Genomic DNA, 22,384 nt, shown 5'->3' on the forward strand with positions numbered 1-22,384 from the left:
CTAAAGGTCCTGAGTTCAATTCCCAGCAACTACATGGTGGCTCACAACCCTCTATAATGAGATCTGGTGCCTTCTTCTGAACTGCAGGTATACATGCAGGCAGAACACTGTATACATAATAAATAAATAAATCTTTAAAAAAAAAAAAAAAGCTAAAGCATCATTTTCAACCCCAAAATTTGCAAGAGTTTGGCTTATGTCCTTTTAGCCACTTTTCAATTTTCGAACATTTACATTCCAATTTGTCACACCCCAAACTTTTAGTAGCAGCACATGGAGGTCTCCAAAAACATTACTGGGCCTTCATGTTCATGTCCATGTTGAATGCTCCAACCACTATGAAGCACAAAATTGATTGAATTTCTTTTTCTTCTTTCTTTTTCTTTTCTGTTGTTGTTGTTGTTTTGTTTTGTTTTTTGAGACTGGATTTCTGTGTGTAGCAGCTCTGGCTATCCTGTAACTTGCTTCTTAGACCTCAAATTCACAGAGATCCTCCTGCCTCTGCTCCCAAGTGCTGGGATTAAAGGTGTGTGCCACCATCACTTGGCTATGAATATCTGTGAGGACCCTATAAGTCTCTTTAGTCTTTACATTTCAGATGGGTGTTTATCCCTGTATATTTTTTAAAAAGTGAGAGAGATTGGTACCTCTGCCCATACACCTGCCATGGCCTCAGACAGGAACCAGGTGAGCCTCACCCATCGACCTGGCACATGACATTGTCAAGGTGTTAATGTGAGTTTCGTAACGACCAGGGGCATGCCACATCATGATCCTATCTTCCTCATAGTTTGAGCAATTCATGTGGTTTCTGGCACCTCTTATCTTACTTTCCTTTACTGATGGAATGTGAGTCGTTGTTCAATAACAGGGATTCCTTTTCAAATCTTGACTTGGAGCTGTCATCGCTACCCCAAAGTCTTCCATCTGAGTGCTCTAGGAACCTATTTCCCACTCAACCACCAAAGCAATATTTTAATGGTGATGCCAGTTAACCCATCCTTCTAAGAATCTGGAGGCTTTTCTCTTACTTGAAGTAAAAGCAAGGGCTGAGAAGACAGCTCAGTCTGCAAAGTGCTTGCTGGGCCTGAGTTAGAGTCCCTAGCACCCACATACAAAGCCAGATGCAGTGGTGTGTGCCTGTAAGCCCTGCAGTGGAGGAGGAGTGGAGACAGGAGGATCTGTGGGACTTGCTGGCCCATTAGTCTAGTCAATTGGTGAGCCCTGGGTTCAATGATAGACCCTGTCTCAAACAAGATGGATGGTGACAAGGAAGATGTCCAGAGTCAGTTTCTGGCTTCCACATAAATATGCGTGCGCACGCGTGCACACACACACACACACACACACACACACACACACACACACACAAATGCATACACCATACACACAATACAAAAAAAAAGATGGATAGATAGATAGATAGACAGATAGGTAGAATCAGTTCCTCCCCAGAATCCACCCTGCCCACCCACTAGCCACTGCCCACTCTTCCCCATGCTGCTCATTGCTGCTAGCACACTGGCCCCCTCCCTCATGCTCCAAAGGTGCCACTTCATTCTTGACTTGCTGCTGCCTCTTCCTGGAATGTTCTTTCCTTCTAGATGTTCCTTCTCCATTTTCAGGTCTCAACACAAATGTTATGTACTGGCCAAACCAACCTGGATCACAGCCACTAACACCACCCAGGCCTGCATCCACCTCCTGTTTCCATTCTCTTGGTGCTGATTCTGGCCAGTGGGTGACATCTCAAAGAGGCTTTTTCCTCAAAGGAAATCACAGGCCACATATGGGGGTGAATGGACTTTTCATCTAATGAAGAAACACTGGTTCATGTTGAATGAAACAGACAATTAGGATTTTCATGCCAGAAAAAGAGTTTATTGGGAGGACTAAGGATTTGTATTGCATCTACAAAGCCAAAAAGTGTGACAAGAAAAAAGGTTAAGTCCACTCATGCTCTGTTTCACAAGCATGCCAACCAGCTCCCCCACACTCAATGGAATTATTTTCAAATCACATTCTGATAACTTTTATTAAAGCATACCATTGGGTATGCAAACACGGCCTTTTGACAGTAGAAAGTCCTCGATCCTATTGTAGGTTCCTTAAAAGACAGGCTTTACATCTCCTGTGCTCAAGGATCAAGCCAAGCAATGCACTGTGGGCTGCAGCTGACCCTGGGAACCAATCTGTCTTTGTCCAGTGCGGTCACTTTTTGAGGTCTTGGGATGAGCTGGAATTACGGTGTGACTGGTGTCTTTGTCCCCCTCTGGCAGTGGTATCTCTAGCGCACGAAAGTGTTGCAAGGCCCACAGCGAGATCTTGTGACACAGGGATTAGAGACACAGGGCCCGATGGGCTTGTCACATGCGTTAGTTGTGGCACAGGGATTGCAAGGGAGCCTGGAGGCAGGAAATCATTGGAGCAAGTTAGGGCAGAGTAAGTTAAACACACAGGAAGACTCTGGAAATAGTCAGATTAGCATCCAGAAATCCCTTTGAAAGTCTCCAAGCAGAAGTATGAAAGGGGTACATTAGTGTCACCCCAAGGAAGAATCATTCAGCCCATACTCACTTGCAGTCCTCGCTCTCCAGCAGACCCCTGTACGTGTTGATCTCACACTCCAGCCGGGCCCGGATGTCCAGCAGCACCTGGTACTCCTGGTTCTGACGCTCCAGGTCAGCCCGGATCTCACCAAGCTGGGACTCCACGTTGGTGATCAGACACTGCACCTGGGACAGCTGAGAGCTGTAGCGAGCCTCGCTCTCCGTCAGTGTGTTTTCCAGAGAGTTTCTCTGTGGGGGAGAAGACAAAGGCTGTCACAGAGATGGCCCCTCTAAAGGTTCCTGCATGGCCTCCCAAAGGAGTCACAGGCTTCAAGAGCTAAGGAGGGGGAGTGACCCCAAGGGCACCCCAGTGACTCTGCCTCCCGACTCCACACTGCCCAGCAGCAGGTGTGGACACTACACACCAGGTTGTGCTGGGCCTGCAGCTCGATCTCCAGGGCATTGACTGTGCGTCTCAGCTCAATGATCTCTGCCTGGCAGGACTGCAGCTGCTCTGAGCTGGACACCACCTGCTTGTTCAGCTCCTCGGTCTGCAACAGGCAAGGACAGAGACAGCATCAGACCCTGCTTTGGGGTCCTGGGGGACTCGGTCCCCGGGTGACCATGAGCTCAGATGCCCACCTGTGTGGTGAACCATTCCTCTACTTCTCTGCGGTTGGTTTCCACCAGGGCCTCGTACTGACACCTGGTCTCATTGAGCACACGGTTCAGGTCCACAGTGGGAGCAGCGTCCACTTCCACGTTGAGGCGGTCTCCAAGCTGACAGCGCAGGGTGTTCACTTCCTGGTGGGGGAAGGAGAAAAATTCCTAATATCACAAAGGGTCTTGATGCTCTCCTTGAAAGAACACAGTTGGACTGCTGGTGCATTTAGTCATTCTACAATCTCTATTCTCCTCCTTGCCAGCATCTTTTTCCCTATGGCCAGTGATTGGCTGATTCTTTTTCACAAAGCACCTTCAAGTCCACAATCTCACTCTACCCTTCATATTGCCCTTCATAACACTTATCTAGAGGGATGTGGTGGTTTAGAATCAGAGCTGAGACATAGCCAACAACATTAAAATTCTACTCCCTAGAAGCCCCGTTCACAGGTCTTGCTAGAATATCTCATCATAACCTTTAGTTTTTAAACCTTAAGCATAGACAAAGTCTACCAAGACAATAAAGAATATTTGCTTCAAAACTTGTCATCATTGGATAAAAGAGCCTTAATTGGTGATGTGTGTGCTGGTTCTACAAGTGTGGATTTTGCTGAAGGAAGCAAACACTATACATTCTACTACTGATCTCTTTGTGGAGCCAACAGAACTTGGTCCTGGGCTTACCTAGCCATCCAACAGACGTAAATTGTATCTCATCTTTACCATTGCCGTATAACTTCTAGAAGCTTCTAGAATAGTGATTCTCAACCTTCTAATGCTGTGGCCCTTTAATACAGTATCTTATGTTGTGGTGACCCCCCAACCATAAAATTACTTTTGCTGCTACTTCATAACTAATTTTGCTACTGTTATAAATCATAATATAAATACCTGATATGCAAGTGGTCTTAGGCGTCCTATGTGAAAGCATCCTTCATCCCTCAAAGAGGTTGTGACCCATAGGTTGAGAACTACTGTTCTAGAATCTTCAAACTGTTCATCTTTTTTTAAAAGAGCTTCTTTGGAGGCTCTTAAGGCCCTAGCACAAATTCGGTGCATAGTAGGCTCTTGACTGGTGTTAGTTGTCTCCACATACAGATTTCTGAGATTTATAGTTTGCACATATGGTTTCCTGTGTGCCCGTAACTGACATGTACTGGGGAGTGCTTTACTCCATGTTTCTTCCAAGCAACTCAAATAGCAGAAAGAGTTTTGGATGAGAATGAAGAGTTGTGGTTTGAGTTCAGCTCAGCCCTCTTGTTGGGTGGCCCTAAGTTACAAGACAGAGAATCTTAATGGATTCCACATAGGCTGTCCTCTGGGAGTGACAGGAGCTACAGCAGTTGCCTTGGCTCTGACCTTTCCTCAGTACTGACTGAGCTAGCCAACTTCCTTTCTTCTTGTTCCTGCCTCTAGCAAAAAATCCTAATCTCCTATCACATTTTTTTTAGGTTACTTATTCTTTACAAATCCTTTTTTGTTTGGAGAACATCTTTCTGGTCTAATTGAGGCTCAACCCACAGCCTCTCCCAAAGTCTGTGGCAGTTAGAAACAGGTCCTGGCTAGTCCAACCGTGTGCTTGACTTTGGGAAACTTCACCTGTTCATGGTTCTGCTTGAGACACAGCAGCTCCTCCTTCAGGGACTCCACCTGCGCCTCTAGGTCAGACTTGCAGAGGGTCAGCTCATCCAGGATCCTGCGCAGGCCGTTGATGTCCGACTCCACCAGCTGCCTCAGGGACAGCTCTGTCTCATACCTGCAAACACAGGAGAATCAGGGACAGACTGGGTAGGAATATGCCTGGCCTTGACCCTGTTTTGGTTTGGTTGATTGGATAACTAGGAATTAAGGATACTAGTTTTTACAACCATCTCCTTCCACTTAAGATGACAAGACCCAACAGTAGCTTGGGTAACACTATAATTACTTTCACAAAGCCAAGGGAATCCAAGGAGATAAGAGTTTGGAAACCTCAAGGCTTCCAGCATGAATGCACTCCCCACATTCTCACAACTGAGTTTTGTGTGCAGTAGGAGACCATGCTATCTACAGATGGACAGTTGGGTGGAGTTGAGGTTTGGGGTAGAAATGCCTTTCCACAAAGGGGAAGAGAGAAGAGGAGGGAGTGTGTGGATCTAGAGGAAATACTGATCAATGTCCGTGGGGATAATAGACTAAAGGAAAGGGGAGAAAGGAGATAAAGTCACAAACAACAACGGCCCACTGATCCACCTACTCACTTGGTCCTGAAGTCATCAGAGGCCAGCTTGGCATTGTCAATTTGTACCACCAGCCTGGCATTCTCAGATTTGCCACACAAGATCTAGAAATCACAAAACATTATATAATGAGCAGGGGCTTGGTTCTTTTCATCAACAGAAATCCTGTTAACTTGTTTATATAGAAGCATCAGAATAAAAAAAATGACAGTGTATCCTATATCTATGAAGAGCTATCCATGTACAATGGATGCTCAAAAAATTATCTGAGGGACTAAATATGAAGACAGACATGCAAATACACAATGAGACATTAGCAGACAACTTATTTATTTCTTCCCCTTTCTTTCTTTCTTTCTTTCTTTCTTTCTTTCTTTCTTTCTTTCTTTTTTGGTTTTTCAAGACAGGGTTTCTCTGTGTAGTTTTGGTGCCTGTCCTGGATCTCGCTCTGTAGACCAGGCTGTCCTCAAACTCACAGAGATCCGCCTGCCTCTGCCTCCCAAGTGCTGGGATTAAAGACGTGCACTACCACCGCCCGGCTCCCCCTTTCTTAATAAGCAATATTGAGACATTGATAAAAAACTATTCACATTTGTTTAAAACAGCTGCTATTTGGTTGGCATAGCTCTAAGAGCTAAAAAGGACCCAGCCATTAAGAAACTTTTCATCAAATGAGCAAGATAAATACATAAAGGAGCAGATGCAGGGGCCTAGGCAAAGGAGGTTGTTCCAGTCCTCTAGCCATCCTGGATGGCTTGGTACCATTTCTATCTAGTGTCCAATCTTTTTAGCTAAACACTCTAGTTCTCCACTGCACACCATGTACCAAGGGAACCCCAGGGGCATCTAGGTCAAGACAACAGGATCAGGGTGATAAGGTGTCCAGAAGAGGAGGGCAACCAGAGGTCAGAGCATCCACACACCTTGTTAATGGAGGAAAAAATGGTCCTTTCTACTTTGTGGCTTCCTTCTTTGGCTCAGTTCTTTCCTCTTACCTCCATGGAATACTTTCAAAGCTCAGAAACATCCAGAGGCCACTTGTAATAATAGTGGGACATTATCTAAACTCCTATACCTCCACCTCATCTAATTTATGCCAAGATTCAAAACTAACAGCTTCCCTTTGGAAAATAGATGAGTCCTCATTTAAGAAACTGGAAATACGGGTATCAAATTTTTCCACCATACCAATGTCATTTCTATGTCTCAAATATCCTCCTGACAACTTCCTGCTAAGGTGCTGTGATGCCCATCCCCCTCACCTTCTGCTGCAGCTCCTCGATGGTCCTGAAGTAGGCCTGGTAGGCAGGGCACACCAGAGGGTCCTGCTGCTGGTTCCTCTCCTGGATCCGACATTCCAGCTCTGCATTCTCTCTCTCCAGCTGCCTCACCTTCTCCAGGTAGCTGGCCAGGCGGTCATTCAGGAACTGCATGGTCTCCTTCTCATTGCCATTGAAGGAGCCCTCACAGAACCAATTGCAGTTGCCCACATTGGCAGGGATGTTGCAGGCCCCGGGCAGGGTGCAGCCATGGCAGCTGTTGGGCACGCAGGGCCGGGAGGAACAGCTGGTGCGGCAGCTCATGGTGGGTAGGCAGCAGCTGTATGGCATGGTGCTGGAGGGAGCGAGGTACCTGGCTGAAGACACAAGAGTGGATTCTCCAAGCCTCAGAGCTGTGGGTCCCCTTCCTCTGGTGAGCATTTATACTCACTCCAAAGAGGGTGTGGACACATAAGGCAGTCCTTTTTTTTTTTCTTTTGGCTTCGCTCATTTAGTGATGGTCAAAGGCTTCCCCATGCATTTGTTATGCTTCCTCAGAAGTCTCCATCACCTCATAAAAGACTTTACTCTGGCTTCTCCCTCAGTCAGGACTCCTCTGCCATGCTGTGCATCATGAGGTAAGAGCTTCGTGGTATGACTTCAAAGGGCAGGACTCATGAAAGGCCCGGCCTTCATTAGGAGGGTGTGGAAGGTCAAGGGACAGTGCTGTCACTCCATGAGGGCCCTGACACTTTGGGAAGCCTCTGGCTCTGCTTGATGAAACAGAGAAGCAGAACTCTTCCTAGGTCCAATTTCCAAAAGTCAGATTCACAGACCTCAAAGAGAGCTCAAACAGCCTAGCTTCTGGTCACACTGCTTCTAGACACATCCGCTAATCAATTCACAGATGGCCCCAGGATTATGGCTGGGCCTGGGCAGGGTGCTAGATGCTGAGGAATGGAAGGTGGACACGTGATACTGGCAGAGAGAATTCACACTGGCTGGAGGCCCACACAGTTCCCAGACAGTGCTGGCACAAGTCTTGGATCTTAGCACCCTCAGCACCGGTCTTCAAGGCAAATCGAAGTATAGAAGGTAGGAGGTTGCATCATGCAGCTGTGAACCTAGCATCAGTCTCTGTTCTTTTCATCACTTCACACTGCTGCTGTACGGAGAGCCCACTCCCCTTCAACCCTCTTCAGTCAGGTCTTACCTCCTCTCTGAGCTCTTTTGCTTTACCTTGAGTGTGATGTTGTCCTGACCTGTGAGTCTCAGTCTCTTTCTCTCTCTCTCTCTCCTCTCTGAGTTCCTGAACAAAAGGACAAGGTTCAATACATCGCTGAATTCTAAGGCCTTGCTACATGATGGGCATATTGAGTGAGTGGAGGTCAAATACATGAAGACATGAATGGGAAGAAATAAACCAGGGCCGGAAATGAAAAGTAACATCTGAGAGGGTCACATACTGGGGAGAGCAAGCATCATCAGGATTGGAGGTTCACAGACGTAGATCTGTGCTGGGGATGGAGCACAGCATGGTGTCTAAGAAACAGAGAAAGTGAAAGCAAGATGTCCAAGTGGGATTTGGTGCATGCACAATAACGCAGCAGGGAAATCCAGCATGATGGAGGGCCTTGAGCAAGTCTATGTGTCAGTGAAGGGAAATGGTAGAAAATAAAGCTGTCTAAAGAGGCTACAGTCATATGCCACCAGTCTTCTGTGAAAGAGCAAAGGGGCTTGGACCATCCCTCACATGTGGGTTTTGGAGCCTGTACGGTGACAAAAGTTTTGAGGCACCATTTCAATAAATGTTTAACAGTTTTAGAAAAAGAAAGGGAAGACTAGAAACCGAGAGACCAGCAAGGAAGTTATTATAGTGGTCAAGGAGGTTGTTATAGCAGTCCAGGCAAACAGCAATAAGGGGGTAAAAGGAGTCCAGGTATAGAGTTGATGGTAGAGATGATAATGACAGATATGGACATGGTTAGGGGAAAGGTGTGAGCGTTACAGACCTGGGCAAAGGAAAAGAGTCTATAGAGAGAAGCAACAGCTAAGGGACGAACCTTAGGAATTCCAGAGAAATGGAGAAAGTGTGAGAAACGATGAAGGGAATGAGATTACAGCATTGTCACAGATGAACAGGAAGGAAAGCATATCAAAGACGAGATCATGCAGGCTGGGGAGATGGATGTCAGTAAGGTGCCCGCCACACAAGCATGAAGATGTGAGTTCAGCTCCCCAGCACCCTTGTTTGAAGCCAGGCACAGAGGCACACAGCTGTAATCACAACACAGGGAAGATGAACACAGGTGATCTCTGAAGCTCTCTAGACAGCTAGCCTACCCAGTCAATGAGTTTAAGCTTCAGTGAAAGACTCTTGTCCCAAAAACTGAGGTGGAGGACAATTGAGGAAGGTACCCAATAGCAACCTCTAGCCCATACAGAGAGAGACAGACAGAGAAATAGAGACAGACAGAGAAAGACACAGAGATGATGCATCATGTGAGAACTGCCAACTACATCCACAAGATCACCCAGGTTCGATCAGGACCATGGAGAGGGTGTTGAGTGAACAAGAAAACTGTCAGGCCTCTCCTAGAGTCTCACAGGTATGCCTACTGTGTATAACACCTGTATTCATAGAGAAACATCCACACTGAACTTCAGAAAACTGAGTTTTCAAACATGCAGAGTGAAGATGTCCATTACTTAGAGAACTTCCACCATATTCCATTTGTACACTTGATTATAAAGCATGTGGGCTTTGGTCTCAAGGATCAGAGTTTTATACAGTAATTGGATCCCAAAAGATAATTGCACTTGAAACAGTTCAGAGATGCTGAGTTTGTTTGAACTCGATGATTCATAACAGTTTGTGATTTAGGAATAATTATCTAGCAGGATAAACTGCCTGTGCATAAGACACCACTTCTACCTTATTAAGAAGAGTGTTAATACTCAGTCAAGAAGGATGCATCATCCATGCAAAGGAAGGGCCGCCGCCGCTCACTGCCTTTCACAGGAAGTGACAAAGTAGACCTCAGAAATGCTCCCTGACAGATCCAAGCCGTTCTGCTACAGCTGCACCTCAAAATTATCTCACTTCTTTTCTACCTCCTCCTGTAGACCCCAAGTGCCAAGATGGTCCAAAGAGAGAATAGAGAGCTTAGAACAAGAGGATGCCAGGGTCTCATGATCTGCTTATCCATGCTGCTCTCGTTTTGCTGGTGGAGAAACTGAGCCTCAGAATAAAGAAATGATTGTTCATGATCTTGTCACCAGAACTCTATCTGGTTGGTTTGGGGTAACTCAGAGAGGTAATTGATTAAGCAATGGGGCTCTACTCCATAGCAGTACACATAACTCCCTCCACCAAAAAGGTATGCAAAGGTAGCCATAACAAAATTTGAATGTATATCACCTTAAAAATTATATTTGGGAGGACAATAAGATGGCTCAGTAGGCAAAGGCACAGCAGTTACTTGTCAACTGTGTTTTATAAATAGAAGTTTATTAAGATTTGCTCTGTAGATCTTTCTAGCACTTTAGGAGTCTATGCACTGGGTTATCATTTGGGTTTTCTTTTTTCACCAGATGACAAACCCAATTTTATAAAATTAAATAGATCTCTAAATAGTTTTGGGGATGGAGATTGATGTTCATGTTGTTGGATTTTTGGTAGAAGGCTTCATGTATCCTTTTATTAAGTGTAGAATATACACTTCCACACCACCATTCTCCTTTCTTGTTTTTATGTGTTTGGTCATTATTTTATGTATCTGAGTATTATTAATGACTAAATATTACTTGTAATAAATCCAAATAAGTGATGGCTGTCTCTGTTAAAATTGCATTTATTGAGGCCAGTGTTATGGCTCAGCAGGTAAAGGGAAATGTTTAGTTCCAAGCCTGCCCACCTGGGACCCACAGGGTGGAAGGAGAGAACTGACTCCTTAAAGTTGTCCTCTGACCTCCACATGTGCACAATGGCCTGTGCACACACACGTGCAGACACACACACAAACACACACACACACACACACACACACACACACACACACACACACACCAAAACAATTATTAAAGCCAAATAGAGTTTAAAATTAATAATATGTTATTTTCTAAAAGGCTAACACTAATTTATAAAACCCAACTGATAAATTAAGTATCAGATTAGATAAAGATGGAAAGAGAATAAGTAAACTAGAAATCATAGATGAGGAAATTATCAGCATATAGTACAGACAGGTTTTAAAAACAGAAAACATTAAAGAGGAAATGAGAGACAAGCTATGAAGATTCAAGATCTGCTTAAAGGAGTCCAGAAGTATTGGATGGAGAACTCAAGGATAGTCATCCTCCTTCTGGAAGATATCTGTTCAGCTGTTCAAAATTGGTAAAGAAAACCAATGTCTCTAGAGATTTATAAAGAAGGCTTACAACAATACTGAGATGCATGGATTCATGCTGTAAGAGCACCAGGAGATTCTAGTGTCTAAACAGGAGTCTGTACCCATTCTTCACAGATCTGCTTCCCATAAGCATTATAGGCCTGGCAGCCGAGTGACAGTCCCAATCCATCTCAGCAGCCGATATACATCAGCAATCCTCTTTTCCACAACCTGACCCTTTCTTAACCCACCACCAGTTCCCTAAACATTGGAAGGACCCAGGTAGGGTGGCCAGTGAACAGTCCAGTCCCTCTTTCTCTAACACCTCAAAGTGGTGGATAAGATTCTGTGGTAATGTTTTATAATCTAAAAAATAAAGCTTGCCTGAAGATCAGAGGACAGAGCCAGCCACAGAGTTAGCCACAGAGGCCAGGCAGTGGTGGCACACACCTTTAATCCTAGCACTCAGGAGGTAGAGGCAGAGATCTGTCTGGATTTCTCTGAGTTCAAGACCACACTGGGCTACATGAGATTAATCCAGTCTAAAAAAGAAACAGAGCCAGGCAGTGGTGCCACACACCTTTAATTCCAGCACTTGGGATCATACACCTTTAATCCCAGCACTAGGAAGATTGAAACAGGAAGTGATATGGCTGGGCAGAGAAAGGAATTTGCACTCTTGCAGAGAGGCTCTGTCAGGCAGAGGAGTTGGTGAGGTAAGAGGTGGTGGCTGTGGTTTGCTCTGTTTCTCTGATCTTTCAGCTTTCACCCTGTTATCTGGCTCTGGGTTTTAATTATGAGACCATTTAGGATTTGAGCAACAAGATACCCCTGTGGACTCAACAGCTAAGATGATGTGAAGGTTCATCTTGTCATCTTGATGGCTTTTAAAATCAGCATAGAAACAAATCTCTGAGCATGTCCGTGAAGAGTTCTCTTGATTAAATGTGGTGAGAAAACCTACCTTAAATGCGAGTGATGCAATTGTGTGCACGGGGGCCCTGGGCTGAATAAAAAGGAGAAAGCGAGTGGAACATAACTGTGCGTCATTCTCTGCCTCCACACTGGGAAAACAAGGTCACCAGCCACCTCCTGCCCCTGCCATATCCCTTTCCTGCTGGGATGAACTGTAGCCCTGGAGCTATGAGCCGAAACTACCCCTTCCTTATGTGACTTTTGTAGAGTTATTTTGTCACCACAAGTTATACAGGTGACAATACCGAAGACCATGTTCCTGCAACTGACTTGACGTTATAACACAAGCTAGCCTCTTCATAGACATCGACAAACTGACTCTAAAACTCATGTGGGAATGGAGTCAAATGGCCAAAACAGTCTTTCAAAAGAAGAACAAAGTACTGGAGGAATCACATCCCCTGACTTTAAAACTTACTACAAAGCTATGTTCAACACAGCTACCTACACAACTAATGGAGAAAAGAACAATGTTTTGATGAGTGATGTCTAAGTAACTAGGCATCCACATGCAGAAGAATGGAGTTTGGCCTTTGCTTACACCATAAAGGAGCAGAGAGTCTGACATGGCGATGCATTCCTACAATCTCGGTGCTCATGCAGTAGAAAGAAGAAGATGGTGAGTTTGCATTCTGACTAGGATATACAAAAAGACCCTTTCTTGGAAGCGAGTTGTAAGAATTCAAGCTAGAAAAATTTGGGGGAAAGATAGGAATAAGTCTTCTAGATCTCAAGTTAAAAAATAGTTTCTTGCCGGGTGTGGTGGTGCATGCTTTTAATCCTAGCACTCAGGTGGCAGAGGCAGGGAAATCTCTATTAATTCAAGGCCAACCTGGTCTACAGAGTTGTTCCAGTACAGCTAGAGCTACACAGTGAGAATCTGTCTCAAAAACAAATAAATAAACAAACCTAACAAGCAGAAAGAAATAGTTTTTTACATATGACACCAAAATCACACTTGATAAAAGTAAAATTAGGAGACTGAAGGGATAGCTCCATGGTTAAAAGCACTTCCTGCTCTTCCAGAGGGCCCAAGTTCAGTTCCCAACTCCTACTTTGGGAGGCTCACAACCAATTCTAGCTCTAGAAGACCTGGTACCCACTTCTAGCTTCCATGAACATCTGCTTTCATGTATGTATACACACACACACACACACACACACACACACACACACACACACACACACTAATTTAAATTTTAAATAATCCAAATTTTAAAAAATTTAAATTTTAAAATTAAAGTTAGGTTGGACTTCAAATTTTAAAATTCTTCTACAGCAAAAACATATTTATTTTCATCCAGAAAGTAAAAAACTAACTTCTGAAGAGGAAAACATTTATAAATCACCTGCCCAATAGGAATCCTGTGTCCAGAACATTAAAAGCACATCTGCAAGTTAAAAGACAAGTGGGCCAGGCTTTAAAAGTCAGGCAATGGATCTGAGTAAACATTTCCCCCCAAAGATCTAGAAACAGCCTACACACACACATGAAAAGAAGTATGACACTATGAGTCACCAAGGAAATGCAAATCAAAACCTGCAATGAATACCACTTCATGTGCACTGAGATGACCTGGTTTTGCTGTTGTTGTTTTTCAGCATGGAAAAACACAGGTGTCACTGAGAATGTGCAGATGGAGCTCTTGTAGTCAGTCCGGGAGAACATCAGCTAGCACAGAAATGGGTCTAGCAGTTCTACAATGATAGTGTAACCCAGCAATTCCATTCTTGTGTATCTATACCCAAAGCAACTGAAAACATATGCCCAAGTAAGGTGTGATAGCTCACAAATGAAGCCTCAGGACCTAGAAGTTTGAGGCAAAAGGATGGTCATGAGTTTAAGGCCAGCCTAAGCTACACAGTGAAGGCCAAGCCAGCCTAGGCTGTGGAATAAGACTGTCCCAAAATAACAAAAGGGGGATGAAGAGATGACTCCAGGTAGAGTGCTTGCTAAGTAGAACCCCTGTTCAGGTCCCCAGAACCCACACAAAACAGCTGGAGGGTGACTCATGCCTGTAATCCCAGCACTGGGAAGTGTAAACAGAAGGTTCCAAAGTTCCACTGGCCAGTCTCCCCAAATCAGTGAGCTCTGGGTTCAACAAGAGACCTCATCTTAAAAAATAAAATGGGGAGCAAAAGAGAGAAACAGCCAGCATTGGCCTCAGGGTTCCACAAGTGCACGTATGGGCACGCATACAGCACACACACACACACACACACACACACACACATGTGCCACAAGCACACACAAAACATACATTGTACACAGAAAGAAGGAAGACAGGCAGGGAAGCAGGAAGGGGAAAAAAACACATGTCCACACGCAAACTTGAACACAAAGATTTAAGACAATGTTACCCTAATAACCCAAAATTGAAAACAATCCCAAAATGCAATGTTCATAGGACATGTTATGTTTTTTGAGTGGATCTAAAGACACTAGAGTATGCAAAAGAAGCCAATCACAGAATATTACATGTCCTGTGATTCTACTCATATTGTTACCAGACTTAGGGTCATACCCGGTGCCCCAGCAAGCCGGTTTCACCCACCCAAATTCAGTAAGCCCCATTAAAACAGCCATGTTGCCAGCAAAAAGCAAGAGGAGATTCATTCAATGTCATCATATTGGGAAGAGGGACGGGAGATCCAGCAATGTGCCCCAAGTGCTTCCTCGGGGTCCTGAAGTCAAGTTGTAGGAGAAGGCCAGGGCTATGCATATCTAGGCAGTCTGGGTCAAAGCAGAGTCCTGCCTATCATTAACCACCGTTGTTTTGGCTCCGCTCTCCTGCAAGGCTCTCTGACAAGTTCCAGATCTCTTCCTGGAGATTTCCCTCAGGCTGTAGGCTCTCACTTTTCTGGTCATGAGATTCCCGGGCAATTCCAGTTTCTTAGGCCTGCTGTGTACGAGTTCCTAGCAGCTTTAGTAAGTTCAGTAGATGGAAGCTTTTGTCCTCATCTTGTAGTGAATTAGAAAAGAAAACCACAAGAACTCTGAAAGTACCAGCCCACAGTCACACAAAGCCTTTTGCCCAACTGTTCTGCCCCCGTTTAATGCCGGCCTTCATGGATGCTGGCACTCATCGTGTCTAATGAATGATAGGGCAGGACAGGGTTAAACCATAAAGTCCTCTTCTGCTTTTAAGTGGCTTCCTAAAAATCACACAGAGAATGAACACTCTGAAAAGGATGGATACACGTGAAACTCAGATCTGTTTGCAAGAGGAAAATTTATTAGGTTTGGGGGGACTGCAAGAAAGGGTGGAAGAAGCAGACAGAACCACAAAATACCTCGTATGGCCCCTTCACAGCTCAGATCCCTCAGACCACCAGAACACAAGCAGGTGGTCACAAAGAGGCCCTCATGAAGATGGTCCCGTGGGCCTGGACTCAGAGCCAAACCACAGCACTAGGTCTGTGCTCTCCTTCCGGACTATGATTTGTGGGGTGCTGGATGTGGGGTCAGAAAGGCTGAGCTGATCCATTGATGATATTTCTGTCTTCATGTCTTCATGCAATCCTCCTGCAGGCCCTGGGGTTGGTTAGCAGCCAAAGGTATTGCAGGGTCCACATCGGGAACGTGTGACACAGGGGTTTGTGACACAAGGTCCAATGGGCTTGTCACAGGCATTGGTGGTGGCGCAGGGGTTGCAGGGAAGCCTGGGACACAGGATGGTTAGAGTCAGCATGAGAAAGGAAATTTTCAAAAAGCAGATATAGCTAAAAGCAAGAAGCCCATCCCCTAATTTTCAGAGAGCCGGCCTTGTTCAGGTCACTCCTCTACAGAGCTCGGACATAGTGGTAGAAGACAGAATAGAACACTGGCAATGGAGTTGGCCTTCCATATAATCCTGGGGACTCAGGAAAGTCACTTTGATCTCTAAATCTCTGCCTCAAACCTAGAAAATGGGGTTGATGATATCCACCTCACAGACATAAACTTTGCAAAAAACAAACAAACAATCAAACAAAAACTGTGTAAATAATCTGCCTGAGCTGTCATTTGACCTGCTCGACTTATTAAGTCATGTTCCTTGGAGATGCTCCAATGCAAGAACATGGTTATATTGAAACAAATTCCTTCTCTCAGATGATTCTAACAAGGATAAAAGAAACAGTGGACCTAAAATTTTGATTTAATCAAATCAATGATTGCTTGAGTTTTCTATATCCTTTCCATTTCAGAAACTATTTATGAAGATATAAAGGTTTTTACCCATCAGCCAAAGAATCACCTTAAGACTATCCTTCATAAGCTGGGTGGTGGTGGTGCACGCCTGTAATCCCAGCACTCAGGAGGCAGAGGCAGATGGATCTCTGTGAGTTTGAGGCCAGCCTGGTCTACAAAGCAAGTTCCAGGACAACCTCCAAAGCTACAGAGAAACCCTGTCTCAAAAAAAAAAAAAAAAAAAAAAAAAGAAAGAAAGAAAGAAAAGACTATCCTTCATGACATAAAATATCTTTAGTAAAGTAATAGTGACCACAGGTACCTTATATCGGTCTCTAGAGATGTACTGGTATCTGACCTTCATCCTCCAAGTTCCTTCATTACTCTTAAGGTACTCTACGTGTGCCTCACAGTGGTAGATACACCCTCCAGCAACTCACTTGCAGTCCTCGCTCTCCAGCAGACCCCTGTACGTGTTGATCTCACACTCCAGCCGGGCCCGGATGTCCAGCAGCACCTGGTACTCCTGGTTCTGACGCTCCAGGTCAGCCCGGATCTCACCAAGCTGGGACTCCACGTTGGTGATCAGACACTGCACCTGGGACAGCTGAGAGCTGTAGCGAGCCTCGCTCTCCGTCAGTGTGTTTTCCAGAGAGTTTCTCTGTGGGGGAGAAGACAAAGGCTGTCACAGAGATGGCCCCTCTAAAGGTTCCTGCATGGCCTCCCAAAGGAGTCACAGGCTTCAAGAGCAAAGGAGGGGGAGTGGCCCCAAGGGCACCCCAGTGACTCTGCCTCCCGACTCCACACTGCCCAGCAGCAGGTGTGGACACTACACACCAGGTTGTGCTGGGCCTGCAGCTCAATCTCCAGGGCATTGACTGTGCGCCTCAGCTCGATGATCTCTGCCTGGCAGGACTGCAGCTGCTCTGAGCTGGACACCACCTGCTTGTTCAGCTCCTCGGTCTGCAACAGGCAAGGGCAGAGACAGGATCAGACCCTGCTTTGGGGTCCTGGGGGACTCGGTTCCCGGGTGACCATGAGCTCAGATGCCCACCTGTGTGGTGAACCATTCCTCTACTTCTCTGCGGTTGGTTTCCACCAGGGCCTCGTACTGACACCTGGTCTCATTGAGCACACGGTTCAGGTCCACAGTGGGAGCAGCATCCACTTCCACGTTGAGGCGGTCTCCAAGCTGACAGCGCAGGGTGTTCACTTCCTGGTAGGGGAAAGGCAAAGGATGGACCACAGAACTAGGGAGTGTACCTTTCAAAGATGACTGCAAAAGACTTTAAAAGGATGGATGTCAGTCAGAGACAAATTTATCATAAACACTCCTTAGAGGAAGGGAAAGTTAGGTGTAAGTATTATGAGAGTATCAAGAAATGTGGTGGAAGAAGCATTGTATCAAAGTTAGACAACCTGAGTCGAGCTGATGTAAGTCACCTCTGGTGACTCTGTCTGAGTCCCTTCCCTCATCTCTGTATGAAGATTCTTGTAGAAGTTATTGCTAATATTGAGATTCTGTAATTCCCTTCTGATTTTGTGTTTGTTGTGCGATAAACCCAGTGTGACAAGTGGTTTATAATTGTTGCTACTGAGATATAGAGAAACCCGGTTTAATGTTGTCCACCCATTCTGTCTCCTAACATCATATCCTGTCTGTTAGAACTTGTTTCCCCTTGGGAAAGGATCTGATGTTTGAGACATGCTGCTGATTTCCCTAAATCTCATTCAACTATTTAAGTTTCTTCATTTCTCCATTTTCCCATCCATTCATCCACCTACCTACCCATCCATCATCCACCTACCTACCCATCCATCATCCACCTACCTACCCATCCATCATCCACCTACCTACCCATCCATCATCCACCTACCTACCCATCCATCATCCACCTAGCTACCCATCCATCATCCACCTAGCTACCCATCCATCATCCACCTAGCTACCCATCCATCATCCACCTAGCTACCCATCCATCATCCACCTACCTACCCATCCATCATCCACCTAGCTACCCATCCATCATCCACCTAGCTACCCATCCATCATCCACCTACCTATCCCATCCATCATCCACCTAGCTACCCATCCATCATCCACCTAGCTACCCATCCATCATCCACCTACCTACCCATCCATCATCCACCTACCTACCCATCCATCATCCACCTACCTACCCATCCATTCATCCACCTACCTACCCATCCATCATCCACCTACCTACCCATCCATCATCCACCTACCTACCCATCCATTCATCCACCTACCTACCCATCCATTCATCCACCTACCTACCCATCCATCATCCACCTACCTACCCATCCCCTACCTACCATCCATTCATCCACCTACCTACCCATCCATATCCACCTACCTACCCATCCACATCCACCTACCTACCGCATCCATCATCCGACCTACCTAGCCCATCCATCATCCACCCTACCTACCCATCCATTCATCCACCTACCTATCCATCCATCATCCACCTACCTACCCATCCATTCATCCACCTACCTACCCATATCCATCATCACCCACCTACCCATCCATCATCCACCTACCTACCCATCCATTCATCCACCTACCTACCCATCCATCATCCACCTACCTACCCATCCATTCATCCACCTACCTACCCATCTATCATCCACCTACCTACCCATCCATCTACTAGCTTGGAATACATTTGCTTAGATTTCATAAAGGACAAGATCTCTATCTCTTTCCAAACCTCATCATTGATTTGATAACTACTCAGAAAATAACAGCATTCATGTGAGTCTTGGGCCACACATCTGGTCCCATGTGGACACAGATCAGCCAACCACACCTCTTCCTGTAAAAGAGCTCAACCTGGGCCTCACTGCCCAATCATTTCTTAGCTATCTTTTGACCAACTAGCAAAAATGTTGCATTAACCTAACAAACCAAGACCTACATTCTCCTGCTCAGAGGGACCCTCATACTGAGATGTTAGTGGCTGGGACTTTCTTACCTCCTCATGGTTCTGCTTGAGACACAGCAGCTCCTGTTTCAGAGACTCCACCTGGGCCTCCAGGTCAGACTTGCACAGAGTCAGCTCATCCAGGATCCTACGCAGGCCATTGATGTCTGACTCTACCAGCTGCCGCAGGGACAGCTCGGTCTGATACCTGGGTGCATAGTCAAAAGTCAGAAGACATCAACAAGGAAGAGCTTCTGTGTGGATAACCCAGTCAAACTCATCCTACTTTGAGGCCATTCTGTTTTAAATGTTCTAAAAGAAAAGCATCACTGTGGTGAGTGAGGTGACCTGACTCCTTCCAAGGCCCACAGCGAAGGCACTGTGTATAGATTCCTCCATGTTCACCACATTTGTTCTTAGAATCCATCCACAAGTGGCTAACAAGAAAGTCTACCATGTCTGTCCTCTTGAGTTGCTCCACTTCTTAAGTCTACAACTACCTATCTCCCTTCCTTTCCCCCTACCCTGAAGAACATGAAACTCAAAGTGACTTAGATCCAAACTTGCCTTTAAATGGCTGGAAGTGGATTCTTTAATCCTTCTGAGCCTTGTTTGTAAAATAAAGACAAAACTAACACTTCGCTGTTTGGGGTTGAAGGGTAAGAAATGATACATGTGAAATCCTATTATAAATCCTATAGGTCTTTTATGGGACTTATATAAGGTTCCATAAAAGATTATTATGATTATAATCTTAATTGAAAGTAGTGATTAATTCACTGAAAGAAATGGCTTTTACCTCCTGGTTTTTTATGGCTTAATAACTCCTTTGGGATGTGTTGATAATACACTTCTTCAAGATAAACTGAAAACATAGGCCCTCAGCTCTCAGTAAAGAGACCTTGGCTTTTAACCTAACTCTAACCCAAGACACGATAGCACTTAGAAGCTGTGTCTGGCACAGTCCCAGAACAGGGAGTCCTGACTTTGAAACTCAACCTCTCACTGGGCTGTTCTAGTCATTACAAATGTCTTACTTGGTCCTGAAGTCATCGGCTGCCAGCTTGGCATTGTCAATCTGCACCACCAGCCTGCCATTCTCAGACTTGCCGCACAGAATCTGCAGAGGATCAATTGTGGGATGAGTTACATTATTTCTTCCCAGTTGTTCTGTGTCCTTTCAGACCCTCACATCAGGTATCCAAACATGATTCATTCAGTGAACCACCATGGGAGCCAGAAGTGCTGAGGTAGAATGTAACATGGATACCAGAAAGGAAGAGTGTGATTTGAACGTCATTGCTCATTCACCCACAGCTGGTGAGTGCAGTCATGGTTTCTGCTCTTCTAGGGTTTCTTCTAGTTTTCCTGTAGGAACTGACTGCATTGGGTGATCACACCTCAGGTCAGGTAACCAAGGATCCCTGTATGCTTAGGATGAGAGCATTCCTGGGACCCTAAAACCAGGTATGTGCAGATAAACAGGACAAGACCTCTCACACCACCTCCACTGGAACCCTGCTGAGCCCTGTCTGCTGGCACCATGCACATGCTTTAGGTGACATGTTTTCTTCCACCTAGAGAGCACCTTGTAGAACCCACATCCCTTCCTTTCCCAGTTCCTCCAAGTGGCCACTTCTTCCATGTACCTTGCACTTTTGCTATGGTCTACCCTATCTCTCTACCTTATTAAGCTGTGATCTCCTGCTGGAGCAAAATTCTCTTTCTCAGCATCTTATCCCTGAGCCCTACTCCAGCACTTTGCCTGATCCTCATCAACTGTGAGTAAATAAATAATGATACTCAAATCATACTACTCCTTTCTGGCATTCACTCTCTTGGGACAACAGACAAACAATTCCCTCTAAGAATCACAGGCATGCACAGTCAGACAGAAAATCTTATTTGTTGGGGTCTGGAAGATAGTCGAACTGGTAAAGTGCTTGCTTTGCAAAATGAGGACCTGAGTTTAATCCCCAGAACCCAAGTTTTAAAAAATCATGGCATAGTAGTGTTCACTGATAATCCCAGCACTGAGGCAGAGACAGACAGAGCCCAGTGGCTTACTAACCTACTGACAAGTTCCAGAACAGTAGATGACCTTGTTTCCAGAAAAAAAAAATGGTGAATGGCACTTAGGAATGACACCAGGTTGTCCTCCCCCCACCCCACCCCAACACACAACCCCTGCTTGTCACTCAAATCCCACTCTGATACTGGCTCTTTTAAGGATCCTTCCAAGTCCCACTTTTTGTGGTCTCTATTCTTTGTCTTCATGACCTTGTATGCCATTTGCCTACATACCTGTTCTAGTGAATGGTGTTGGTGTGGGGGGAGGGGTGTGGGTGTGTGTTGGTGAGGTTTCTGGAGCCAATGGCTTCCCTGGTTTGTCAAAGCTGTCTCTTACAATAGTTGCTACAAGTTTGAAAGACTTTAACTGTTTGAGACCTCACATAGAAAATCCTTAGGTCAAAGAACTAATTTGGGTCGTAGTACTTTTTTTTAATGTTATAATCTGTCTGAAAGCAAGAAAAGGGCATCGTAATAAGCCTTAAAAAATAAGCTATTCTGGTTTGGGGTAAGAAGCAATGTTAGGAACCTTGGGCTAATTTGGCCCTAATGCTGAATCTGCATACTTCCATTATGGTGATTCCAAAAGAGATATTTCAAAGACTTCTCACGTTGTTAGGCCAGTGAATTCTACATCACTTCCAACATTCGCTGTAAACAGCCTTAGCTCTGTTCAGACTTCAGTGTTCAATTTGAATAAATAGTTCATTCAACTGACTCAATGATGCCCATCCCCCTCACCTTCTGCTGCAGCTCCTCGATGGTCCTGAAGTAGGCCTGGTAGGCAGGGCACACCAGAGGGTCCTGCTGCTGGTTCCTCTCCTGGATCCGACATTCCAGCTCTGCATTCTCTCTCTCCAGCTGCCTCACCTTCTCTATATAGCTGGCCAGGCGGTCATTCAGGAACTGCATGGTCTCCTTCTCGTTGCCATTGAAGGAGCCCTCACAGAACCAATTGCAGTTGCCCACATTGGCAGGGATGTTGCAGGCCCCGGGCAGGGTGCAGCCGTGGCAGCTGTTGGGCACGCAGGGCCGGGAGGAGCAGCTGGTGCGGCAGCTCATGGTGGGTAGGCAGCAGTTGTATGGCATGGTGCTGGAGGGAACAGAGCTATGAGAGTCAGTCAGCTTCTACACCT

At 45.5% G+C, this 22,384-nt stretch overlaps 2 protein-coding genes across 2 annotated transcripts; both read right to left on the minus strand.

Moving 5' to 3' along the window:
• Window positions 1-1,865: 1,865 nt before the first annotated feature.
• On the minus strand, window positions 1,866-7,101 carry LOC118589570 (keratin, type I cuticular Ha3-I). The gene is made up of 7 exons (XM_036196983.1): window positions 6,694-7,101; window positions 5,453-5,535; window positions 4,812-4,968; window positions 3,192-3,353; window positions 2,975-3,100; window positions 2,578-2,798; window positions 1,866-2,405 (listed from the first exon to the last, which is right to left on the minus strand). Exons 1-7 carry the CDS (start codon window positions 7,039-7,041, stop codon window positions 2,288-2,290), a joined length of 1,215 nt encoding a protein of 404 aa, XP_036052876.1. The 5' UTR covers window positions 7,042-7,101; the 3' UTR covers window positions 1,866-2,287.
• An 8,169-nt stretch (window positions 7,102-15,270) lies between these two features.
• On the minus strand, window positions 15,271-22,384 carry LOC118589601 (keratin, type I cuticular Ha3-II). The gene is made up of 7 exons (XM_036197030.1): window positions 21,990-22,384; window positions 20,216-20,298; window positions 19,230-19,386; window positions 17,282-17,443; window positions 17,065-17,190; window positions 16,668-16,888; window positions 15,271-15,719 (listed from the first exon to the last, which is right to left on the minus strand). The coding sequence occupies exons 1-7, from the start codon at window positions 22,335-22,337 to the stop codon at window positions 15,602-15,604; spliced, it is 1,215 nt and encodes a 404-aa protein (XP_036052923.1). The 5' UTR covers window positions 22,338-22,384; the 3' UTR covers window positions 15,271-15,601.

The sequence above is a fragment of the Onychomys torridus genome, chromosome 8 (assembly GCF_903995425.1).
Source record: "Onychomys torridus chromosome 8, mOncTor1.1, whole genome shotgun sequence".
Lineage (NCBI taxonomy): Eukaryota > Metazoa > Chordata > Mammalia > Rodentia > Cricetidae > Onychomys > Onychomys torridus.